Source organism: Dreissena polymorpha, chromosome 4, assembly GCF_020536995.1.
Source record: "Dreissena polymorpha isolate Duluth1 chromosome 4, UMN_Dpol_1.0, whole genome shotgun sequence".
NCBI classification, from domain to species: domain Eukaryota; kingdom Metazoa; phylum Mollusca; class Bivalvia; order Myida; family Dreissenidae; genus Dreissena; species Dreissena polymorpha.
Window position 1 is genome coordinate 115089342 of NC_068358.1, and position 12854 is coordinate 115102195.

The 12854-nt window shown below is 32.7% G+C and overlaps 1 protein-coding gene across 1 annotated transcript; it reads right to left on the bottom strand.

Annotated features, from left to right (window-relative positions):
* On the bottom strand, positions 1 to 11528 carry LOC127878222 (ribosome biogenesis protein NSA2 homolog). The gene is made up of 7 exons (XM_052424743.1): positions 11398 to 11528; positions 5722 to 6060; positions 5001 to 5085; positions 4711 to 4805; positions 3688 to 3828; positions 2634 to 2685; positions 1 to 712 (listed from the first exon to the last, which is right to left on the bottom strand). Exons 1-7 carry the CDS (start codon positions 11398 to 11400, stop codon positions 645 to 647), a joined length of 783 nt encoding a protein of 260 aa, XP_052280703.1. The 5' UTR covers positions 11401 to 11528; the 3' UTR covers positions 1 to 644.
* Between the last annotated feature and the right edge of the window lie 1326 nt (positions 11529 to 12854).

Here is a 12854-nt window from a genome sequence, read left to right on the forward strand (position 1 = left end):
AGATCTTGTAGTTTTATTCATGGAAAACACATCTTAGAAATCACATCGAAATATGATTTAAGACAGTCTGACATGCTTCATGTCAGCTTTAAACAACAACAACAACAGAAATGTCCATCTTTTGTAAGAGCATGATACCAATCATTTCAACCAGATTGACAAAACACGGAACAAGAATAGCCCATGTTACTGCTGACATACATGTTTAATTGTTTATGCTTAATTCAAGATTAAATATGAAGGCACATATAAGTACATGTTAGTCTTGTTGGTATATTTAGCCATTCAACATTGCTCCATCTCTACCCAGAAAATATGTCAGTTTCCAACAAAAATATCAATATCCTCAGTGCTTACATAAATCATCAAAGAAGCCAGCAAGAAATGACAAGATGTCATTCAGGTTTCAACTAATAACCTTACATTCTATAATTTGTTTAGTAATTTTGTGGCAAAAAAAAGAGAAAAAGACAAATATTTTTTTACTCTTTTTTTCTTCTTAGAGAAGTTAAAATAATCTCGGTTTTCAAGAAATATTGATATTTTATAACAACACTGTAGTTATAGTCATTTTCCATCATTTAGACATTTGATAGGTCTTATTACAAGTTTTTCCATTTTTGTCTATTTCTTTGAGACAGCCATTAAACAAGAAGTACAGCATTGATGCAGCCATCATTCTCAGGATTGTTTGTAACCTGTGCATATTTTCCTGCAAAAAGAAACCGATACATAATTATGTGGTAATTATATCTGATACAAATTTTCTTAAAAAAGCACATGATAGCCACAACAAAAACTATAATAGAATCTCTGAAACATGATTGGACCAATTTACAAACTGAGTTTTTGCTTCTGTCACATAAACAAAACAACAAAAATTGTAGTTTAGCCAAACAAATAAAAATATTTCATATACCAGTAATAACATTAAAATAACGTAATTTCAAGTAACCATCATTGCAGTTTAGAACATGGAATCTGCCCAAGCATACAAAAAAACTTTATAAAAATTTTACAAATGCAAAAATAGGTTTTATGCCATAATAGGGCCAGCAACAATCAAAACCTGCCAATTAGCCCAGGCTGATTTGAAGATACTATGTCAGCTAATGAGACCAGAAAACCTTGCATAAGATTATAGCTGTCAAGGTAACTCTTGACTAGACTGCAGGCCAATCTGGAGCTATGTTGGCAACATATGGCGTAAACCCAATTTTTTGCATGACACAGTGCAATAAGACTACGCATCTATTCTTTTTACAAACATCTATTGCAACTCAAGTTCAGTAATTACAGTCTTTTTGTATCCTAAACTGGTCAGCGAGTATTTTTCGAACGAAACATTAGGGGTTTTCTTAAAATACTTCCTTCATAATAAGAAATATTGCATGAAAAATCTACTGATACATCCTGGGTCTGTCATGTACAAGCAAATGTAAACAAAACATTTGTTTGATGTGCGCATGCGTATGTAAGAGGGCCCTATATGGGGTGATTAAAGGGAGGTAATTTTCCACTGCACAGGAGTATTTTTTCCGACATTTATATAATTTGAGTAATTGTCAACAAATTACAGTTAAAATAAAGACTTTTCTAAACAGAAACTGTAAAATCACATACATGTTTATACATTAATTTGGTGAAATATTCTGCATGTCTAAATAGAATTATATTTGATATTAAGTGCAAATAAAGATCAATAAATCTGTTTTTTGATAGTTCTTTGTGGCTGTGCAAAGAAGAATAAATTCAAGGGAGAAAATCAAAATAGTGAATTCATAATGTTAAATGAGATTTGTTTTTTATTTCAATTAATTGTTTCCTAAGTACATTTTGCAAGAAATTCTATATGTATACAACAAATTGTGTAGATTTTTAATGTAAAAAATATATGTAGTAGAAGAACGAGAATCTCAATCACACAGTTCAGATTTCATTAAGGGATTTCTTTTGAGCATGCACGTGCTATTAATATCACAAGTGAAGAGTTCACATTTCAATGCAACAAAATTTGTAAACATCGCAATTGTTTAACTATTACACTACCCTTTTTACAAATGGCTGCTGTCAACTTCAAGAAAACAAGCGTCTATAAGTATCTAACAAAGCGTTCAGTGTGAAAATACACAAAATAAATCTAATGACCCGTAAATACTACTATCCGACAAATACTTGCTAAGCTGTACATTAAGGAACCTCTTGATCATAACCATGCATTTATGACTCTACAAATCTGTATTGTAACTTGAATTGCTACAAGATCTGTGATAAGACAGGGACCTGTCAGTTTTACTAAGCCACATATGCAATTCTTAATCTTACACACATACTTTCAATTCATACAATTATAAGTAAATTGTATTAATAAATAAAAACTGTTTCATACGAATATAATATTGAATGTCCTAACATTAAGAATTTCTTTCAACAGATTTTAATCAAGTGAAGAATAAGTGATGATTTTAAAATATGTGCTAAGATCCAAGAATTACATCAGCAGCCTCGGAAAACGGGGCTCTAGACCACACTTTTCTACAGCCAGCAGGCTGCAGGCAAGAGTCAATCTCTGACTGCCACACCGAGTGTCAGCTACTAGATGTGTGTGACTGCATTTTGCATAGAATACTCACCCCAGACCACCTTGCCTCCCTGCGTGACCAGACCTAGCTCACTGATATTCACCTGAAATAGAATTTAGTAGTCATGTGGTTTCACTGTTATTCACCTGAAATAGAACATAGTGGTCAGGTGGTTTCACTGATATTCACCTAAAAAGAACATAGTGGTCATGTGGTTTCACTGATATTCACCTGCAATAGATCATAGTGGTCATATGGTTTCACTGATATTCACCTGAAAAAGAACATTGTGGTCATGTGGTTTCAGTGAATTTACCTGAAATAGAAAATAGTGGTGATGCGGTTTCACTGATATTCACCTAAAATAGAACAAAGTGGTCGTGTGGTTTCACTGTTATTCACCTAAAATAGAACATAGTGGTAAGTGGTCATGTGGTTTCACTGATATTCACCTGAAATAGAACATAGTGGTCATTTCACTATTGTGGTTTCACTGATATTCACCTGAAATAGGACATAGTGGTCATGTGGTTTCACTAGGTGAGAAGAAAGAACGCAGTAATCATGTGATAACACGGTGTGAGAACACATGTGGACTTCTAGGTTGGTTGGCATAATCACATTAAATTTAGAAAGGTTTATTTGTGAGGCTTAGACCTTGACAGGTGCAAGGGTTAGAGCAGTGCAAGCTTTCTTGGATGCTTCTGATCTTTGAGGCAAGCAAGATAAAACTCTCTCTATTCAACACTAATCTATGTATTCTATCTATCATTTCAATCATATTCAGCTCAGTTTATCCAACGAGGTTTTACATCCTTAATGCAAGCTTGATGATAATAAAATTGATAAATAAAGAAATACTGTGGTGGGGTAAATCTTGATGAGTCGCAAAATTATGTTTGAATAACAATATTGATTGAAAATGTTGAGTGATGAAAATGTTAGCATACAAGTTTTAATTTGAACATGAGATACATGAATTGTAATGTAAACAATAATGTTTTGTTACTTGATTAGTAATTCGCAGTTATTTTTTATTCAGTAACATGTATGAAATACTGTATAAATTTATCATACACATATCCAATAAAAAGGTATTTAGTACCTCAATAATTGTGCCCTTGGAGAGAACTCCTAAAGATGTGTATAGTGGAGAGGTGGGGTTCTTCTTCACACCGATGATTGGAAGGTGGAATGTAGCCTTCAATTCAGGGTGTGTTACATGAGCCTTGTTGTATCGAAGACCCTTAAATTAGAAATATCAAGGGTTTAGCATAAATTTCTAGTAACATTTGTAATTTACCATTGTTTATCCGTCAAGGTTTCACTATGATGTGCACAATCGGGACTATTTTGTTACTTGGATAGTTAAATAACAATACATGTACTTGTTAACTTTAAAAATATGTATACATAATCACACTGAAAGCAACTGCATTGTGAAATTCTGTTAAAATGAATGCAGAAGTAAGGTTTTTGTTGTTGTTTTCAACAGTGTTTCAGTCCTATCACACTGATCAGATAGCCTACTAACACTTGTTCTAGGTAAGCTGGTTTAAAAGTACTAAGTGCTAATTATTTTGCCAGTAATTTACAACTGCCACACTTGAATAAAAAGTATGGGGAGAGAGCCCCACAAATAATATCAGGACCCATCCCTAACTAAAGGTAATAAACAAGAGCTGTGTTTGTGAAACACAAAGCCCCCTCCTGTTCTTTGAAGGTGATAAGTAAAAAAGACCCGGAAAATGATACATTAGAGAAAATAAAACCCTCATAGATTTGTAAAATATCAATGGAAAGGAACAAAACTAAGCCTTGATCTAAATATCCTGAAGGTAGGCTCACGCTACGAATATCAGATGACTATCTGAAACCATTACAAACAAAATTGAGGACAGGTATTATTTAAGAGAAAATTGTTAAGTCCAAGGCCTATAAGTTCTCCAACAATAAATGGACTGGCTCGAATTTAATCTGTAAGTCATACTGCTAGAATCACACACAATTGTAAAACACTCAATCAGTAAAATTTATTTATCCCAAGTAAGGCCAAACCTTACTGATCAAACACAATGAAACAAATATCCATAACAAACTCATATTGATAACGAAACATAAGACAAACCATTGGTCGGATGAATCGTTCAAACTTTGGCGGTTTCCTGGTGAACCCTTCTCCCACATAACATGGCATAGTAACCATTCTCTTCCAGCCCTTTCCTGAGGAATAAAATGAATTCAGTAATCAATGTTAACACTTAAATTATCAATGTTTTTACTTAAACTATCAATGTTTACACTTGAATTATCACACACAAAGAGAAAAGTTTTCAACATCGTTTAAATAATGTTTATGTTCATACTTCTACAACTTACAAAATTTTTAGGAATATATGTCAAACCCAAACCACTTACTTCTACTTTTGCCAGTCTTTAATACTTTGAACACTTCATTTTCACTCATTCCTTTCACTTTAGGAATGGGAACCTCCCATTTACCCTGCAATACAAAACATGTCACAATTCAGGAATTTCACACGCAGTTTAATGTAAATAAGTGTGAACCAAAGGAAAACTGTGGCAGAATTAATATACAATAATAATTACTATAGAACACTATGCTACACAATAAGTGAAACAATAATAACAACATGAATTTACATAACATGTCACATGATTTGTGCCAACATTTGCATGTCACAATGTTGTTCTGAAGCATAGAACACCACACTAGTCAACATGGAAACGAGTGACCATGCATGAACCTCAAGCCATCATTGCGGTAAATTGTTCTGATTTATATTGAAAAAAAATGTTGTGAATTGCTTGAATTTTACAGAATACTTAAGTTACCTACATTCCATACTAATTCATGGCAACTGAACATGGGCCATCATGAAATCAAAATTGATAATTAGCTCCACATAATGGTATTGTAATCACAGAGAAAGGAGTTATTAAAACATGTCAATTATTGTGTTGATTTTAATCACCAATAAAAAATGTCACTTCAGTTGTGATTTTGGGGCAAAAAACATGTGACATGTAGTGTACAAACTAACATTTGAAATGTGACTAAAACAAGTTGAGTAAAAACAATTACGATAACTACATGGTAGTAAAATATGACACTCACCGCTTTTTCCTTTCGTTTCTGTTTAATCATGTTTGAAAGGACCTTTGCACGACTCTGACCTTCACGATCCAGCAGATATGCGGGCACAGCCCCCTCTGGGACATTGTCATCTGTCTTCTGTTTTGTCTTTCTCTCCTCGTGCATTTTAATGGTCTTTTTCATCTGAATTTTCTCTGAGTGCCTCTGTTTGTTGTACAGTTTGGCCTTAATGCCTCGTAATTTCTTTGCCTTTTTGGACATTTCATGAGGCTTACGCGCCTCCTTCTTCCTCTTCCTCTCATGGTAGTCAAGTCTGTAGCCATGGCGTTTTCTGTGAAGTTCTATGTGTTCGTTCTGGGGCTATAAGTAGTTTTGAAATAAGTGTATTTATTAAATGGAAGTATTTATGATCAGTAAATAATAAGTTATCAACAAATTAATTTTCTTTTTTAATTAATTTATACTACTCCATTCTGTACTGTTTCATGTGTAATGTAACTAATGTTACAACAATCAATAGTTTAAATACACAATACAATTTATTGTGGGTCACATATGTATACATATAAAGTACCGTAAATTTGCGGCCATAAGTCGACCTAAAAACGCTCCCAAAATTGACTTTAAAAGTCAACTCGACTTATGGATGAGGTACTAAATAAAAATAAAAATAAAAACATATTTCTGTGCCGTTTTTTTTAAAAGTAATTAATCTCCGAAGCGGAGGAATGATGACTATTTACGGTAAAGGCGACTCGTCTTTTACTTAAATGTCCGCTGATAACAAAATACTGCATGTTTACATTGGGTTTTAATTCATTAATCTTCGTAATAAGTCCAAATAAAAACATGTAAAAATAACTTCGAAAATATTAAACATTTGTGACGTACGGTAAAGTGGCGAAATTTATACATAACAATTTGTCTATTGATACATCGTCCGTTGTCTGCTAAGAACAATAGAAAATCGACTGCTGACACTTGTACCCATTTAAAGTTAATCCGTGTAAATACAAACTGTCAACAGATGCAGGTGTCTTTATGCCACCAATTATCGCTTCTCGGCCTTTTGACTAAGATCAAAGTGTAAAGTGTAGTGTTGGCATCCTTTTGATCATTTGTCTTTATTGCGTCACGCCTAAAAATAGTTATCCGTTAATGATATGCAAAACGGTTCTGCTACAAACTACTTCGGACCAATCAAAAATAATTACTCTATCGTTGGATACGCCTTTAACCAATCGCTATTGTTCAACTCCACATGGTATATTTTTTGATTGGATGAAGGTGTGGTTTCGTTGATTTATTCACAACTGTACCACAATTTATGCATAATCGTTTTCGTAAATAAATAGATCTTATCTGAGTGAAGATTTCATTCATTGTTTGATTATAATAATATTACGCACTCACCCTGGATTATTTAAAAGTGTAATTGGACATATTAAATACACAATTACTTTCAATTAGCTGCTTAGTATTATTAGATAAGACGTTTTTCCAGAATGCAGAAAATATTCCTCGGGTACCTCGTGATTTACGAATATGTATATAACAGTCGAATAGCGAGCGATGCGAGTGTTGGTAAATTCACGTGTTTCATACATAATGGCGAAAGCGTTTTTGAGAGCAAGTTACAATTATTTTGACCATATAATGAATTTCTGCGTTCAAGATTTTAACGAATTTTCACATCAATAGCACTAACATTTGAATACAAAAATATCTGCTCATAATATAAACGCTGAAAGTTATTACGTTAAATGGGAAACTAATTTTGATTTGTGAAATATATATTAAGTTCGAAATAATCAATGAAATGTTATTATGATTTTGAACAATAAAATATATTTTTCGTGATAATAAATAATTGAAACGTTGAATGTTTCGTTTTAAATATATTCTTATTATTAATATCCCAAAAAATGTCAACTGCCAGTGCAAAAGCCCTCAGAACCATGACTAAAACGTCACTAAAACATGTCTGAGATATTGAGGAAATTTACCCCCGACTTATGGCAGAGTCAAGGCAGAAAACCAAGTTTTTCTAGCCACATTATACCCCTCGACTTATGGCCGAGGTAGACTTATGGCCGCGAATATACGGTATTTACTTTGTCATGTAGTATGTTAAATTGGTCAATTTGTTTATAATTAAGACAAAATTGTTTACTATGAATGTGATCAAAGCAAACAGAACTATAAATGATAAGAACATATCTAGGATAAAAACAAGAGATGTGTTTGTCAGAACACAATGCCCCCTATTGCCCCGCTTTGAAATAAAAATTTCAATATATCATTTGGCAGGTAGAAATTATCTCCCTTTTAAAGCTTGGATTGTATTTTTTTCTTTTGACCTTGAAGGATGACCTTGACCTTTCACCACTCAAAATGTGTAGCTTCATGAGATACACATGCATGTTGCTACATGTATCTTCAATATTCAAAAAGTAATGACCTAACTTTAACGAAGGGTAAAATTTAAGGAAAGAAAAATACAATGATATTTGACCTTTACCTTGAAGAATGACCTTGACCTTGACTTTTCACCACTCAAAATGTGCAGCTCCATGAGATACACATGCATGCCAAATATGAAGTTGCTATCTTCAATATTGCAAAAGTTATCGAACTTTTACCAAGGTTAAAGTTTTTAGACAGAATGACAGAAAGACAGGCCAAAAACAATATACCCTGATTATTCGATCCAGGGGCATAAAATATAAAAATAAAGGGTGCTCCTTAAAAGGGGCTGGTTTTAAAGTCAGACCATTCTAGTTGATTTATCTCTTAATTAAATAAATTTTTAAAGTTTTAAAATCAAAGACTTCTGATTGAGTTTGAAGAAATTCTTTTCATTTGCCATTGAATATTTGCAAAAATATCAACATGGACAATATCTTATTCAGTTGTTAATAAAGCCTATAATCTTGATAGAATATTGTATCCTCAAAGGTTTTTAGTATTAAATATAGCGTTATGATTTGCCATGTCCAGTGTATACAAAATACATCGCTAAACCCTGCCACGAAATGTTTAAATTGTCCGTTGTTCCTGGAATCTAAGGCAGACAGATTGATCCAGCATAATTTTAGGCCTTGCAAAATGAATTTCAAGCATTTGCATCGTTTTCATTTTATTTTATTGTGTTTTTTTTTATATTCAGAAAGTGAATAGACAGATTCCAGGTCTTATGTGATAAGCAGCAGTTGAATAATCTAATGTTGCTCCTGTTCCTCATACAATCGTATCTAGTCAGCAGATTCCACTATGCAGCATTTTACAACTGACAAAAACAGTGACATCAGGTCCCAATTCATTTTGAACAAGAGTTGTATTATTCTAAACACCAAATGCCCTTTTACAGATAAATATAAATAAAGTTTTTTTAAAGGAGCTATGGACAAGTTTTCCATCTATTAAAGAATGTTTTTGTATACACAGCAGGTCTGTTTAAACGTTTGCGAAAATGCGGCACAGTTCAGCTGGTTTCCCATTCTCACAAACAATGCATATAAGAACAATGAGATGTACTCGAAACCAATCAATAACAACTCTACAAGACGTATTTACTTCTCTTATCGGTAAACAGTAACTGACTTGTTGTAGACGCTTTGATAAAATAAATGTGAATCAAAATGAGATTGTGGATCCTTTAAAGGGACTTGTTAACACAGCCATTTTTTTCCTTCTTTATTAAGTACCTGAAGCATATTCCCAATCGGAGAAAAAACCTAAATATTTCCCAATTGCTGTCCAAAAAATGCCCAATTGAAGGTTTCAACAAACAAACAAAAACCAAAAAAATGATATTTTTTAAAACAAGAGCACCGCATAACGGGTTCCACGCTCTGCTGCAGGTGCAGTTTTGAATAAATGAAAGCTTGACAGTGTCAAAGTTGTAGGTTGAAGCACTTTGATTTTAGAGCCAATGTTCAAAACCCTGACAAAATGTTAAGGTTTTAGCACGACGCGGACGGCGGACACTACGAGCTGGCTATGACAATACCTTGGGTTTTCTCTGAAAACAGCTGAGCTAATAAAATGCACCAATTAGTTAATTTCCCTATGCAGCTCAGACTCTATGTCTTGAACCAAAGTAAATATAATATTGACAACTTGACAACACTTTTACATGTGATAGGATTGTTTCCTGCATATTGTTAAATTTGCAATCCAAAAAGAATAGTCAGGTTTTATTATTTACGTAAAATTAACGAACTCTAACCACAAATAAAAATTTCTGATGTTACTATGTTTCGTGTTAATCCTTTGTCCTCATCAAAAGCATACCCAAATTACACTTCATGAACAACATCATGTCATTCTTCCTCGGTCAAAGCATGGGCTTAAGTATTTGACTGCTGAATAAAAACTTTGTAGCACAGGGGAGACAACTAACTCTTAAGATCTTTACTTTTGGTTAAAAAAATTGTAGTGCATTTAAAATTGTGGAAAAGGTTTCTCTTAATGAAAAACAAGTTGTTTACCCTTTATCTACAGGGCAACAGTCATAGAAATAGGTCAGTATTGATCTGTTACATTTACAGTTTTTGTTTCCACATCTACGGCTGCCTGAGCTCTGATTGGCTGATACAAATACAAGGAATCATGTCAGTAAAACGAAAATTCAATAAAGAAAAAAAATGTCAAAGGCTAAATGCAAAATGACGTACAACTGTTAATCTTTGATATAGGGCAAAAGGGGTAATTGTTTGTCGCATAACACAAATGTGATGTGTAATGAAGGAGCAAAAATTCTAGACCAAACTGGATTTAGTTATGACAATCACATTAAACAGAAATATGAAGTGTGTGAAAAAAATTGGGGTCAACCGCCAACTTGCGATATATTGGACATTACACTAGAACGGACAGGGATATCACAGAGCTGCAGTGTATTTTATTATTCTTAATTATTTTATAATTTATAAAAGCATATTGTCAAAAATATAATGAGAACAATAAATCTCTCCAAATTATTTAATTGATGCATGTTTTAATACTTCACAATTGTATTAATTTCTAACAATGATTATCTGTTAATCATTAATGAAAATGTATTTTCAGTACGAGTCTCTGTTATTAACTTAAAGTGATATTTAGCTAACTGATGAACATGTTCATTTTGTTGTTGTTTTTACCTTAGATAAAGAGTATGAAACTTCTATTTTTTACAAACTTTAAAATGATCTTTTATGATTTATGAAAAAAACCTGCATCCAAATAACAATCAGATTGAGAATGGTACTTTTTTGGCACCAACTTAATAACCAGGAAAAATGCTGATGCCAGTGATGGTATCAAGAGGCAATAATTTCAAAAATGATCTGATTATTAAGTATATTTCCCACAACATTTTTAAAAACCAGTTAATATTTGGCCTGTTAACCAGACCAGGATTTTCAGAAAACAAGCCAGTCAAAATGTTAACCCTTTTTGCCAGTCATGACAGTTGGACGCATTCTGCACCTTTTATTATCAAATTAATGTTAAAACTTTTATCCACTTTACGCAAACGAATTGTTACTATTAATGTACAGTTGTGTATATCGAAATATAACACAATTTTGCGAGTGTCCGATTAATTTGATATCCGGTTATATTGCACGATTATCTACTGGCGTTTAAAACATACGGACAACTTAAACAAGTAAAATCGGGGTAAATAAATGAGTAACACAAATGTCTCACCATTATGCTAGATTATTTCGCGAATAATAAACCAACTTATGTTAAGAAATGTAATAATTTGTCTATTGCACGTTTCTTGTTTATGTTTCTTGTTGTTGTTGTTGTTGAAAAGGGGGATAACTTGACATCACCTAAACAGAGAAAAGATTAAAATCATCGAAAAATTAAATGTTAAGGTTTTCATTACATTGATTCAAAATATGTCATTAAGTTTCATGAATTTGCAATCACTTTCGGAGAAGTAATTAAAGCAACTGCATATGTAGGAAAGATGGGGAATATGAGTCAAATTTTAAATTTAATGGACTTTGGGGTGCAAGTGCGCACCCTTTACTGACTTTTCGTATGCAAGTACAATAATTGTTTTGTCTGGTATGTACGCAAACAGACATACGCGCGGGCACACGCACGATCACACACACAAACACACACTTGGATCACTTCAAATAAATAATTATACACGGTGTGAAAGCGGTTCAGTACCCCCTCCGTTATTTATAAAGCAAAATGCACCATCTTTATTGCGGCAAATGACACTCTCCGTAATTAACACATTTGGAACATTACCGATAGTCTATTTTATGTTTTAATACCCAATCACCCAATCCTTCTTACACTGGATACAGAAATACATCAATTGTAAATGCCCGTTGAAGAAAGTATTGCAGTTATCTAAACTCAGACTTAGTCAACAATAGTCATTAAACTCTGAAGACAACACTTTAATTGTTAACGAACACATATTAATACGACAAAGTGAACCAAAAAGTAGCTACGACTTAACTTCTAGCTTGACATAACTATTTACTTAAACCATTAAACAATCATTTACGGTATCATATATAATTATTATTTTATTTCCCGAAGGAAATTAATATCATATGCAGCCGTAGCGTTTTTTATTTTCAACTGTATATTTTGTGCATGTTTTCCTTTTTGTTAATGTATATAACAGTGACAGTTATTAAAACTGCAATTAATTATTATATGTCACCATTTTAACATGCTACCGGTATTACTATCCACAGGGAAAACCATTCGATAATACTGCAGAACATTAGGTTTACCGGTAATCCTTTTTCCAATACGTATGCGTTGTCCAAAAGCTATACATTTTAACAATATTATTTTTGATTTTCGAAATAAAGTATTTTTAAAGTTACTTTACTGTAAATCTTTAGTTTTACGGCAAATTTGTCACACACAATTATTAGTTTACGCTAAATTGGTCACCCCAAATTATATACAAAAATAAACACATTATCAAAAACCTATTAAATACATATTTTATAGGTGTCACAGAGACGCTTTATATGAGCATCAAAATCCTGGCGTAGGTTCTTAATTATATTTGTACCGTATAAAACGGGCCACAGTGTCCGATTAATTAATAATTATAACTATCCTTTACAGTAATTATAAAGAGCACTATATATCTCTAAGCCTATTAATTTATG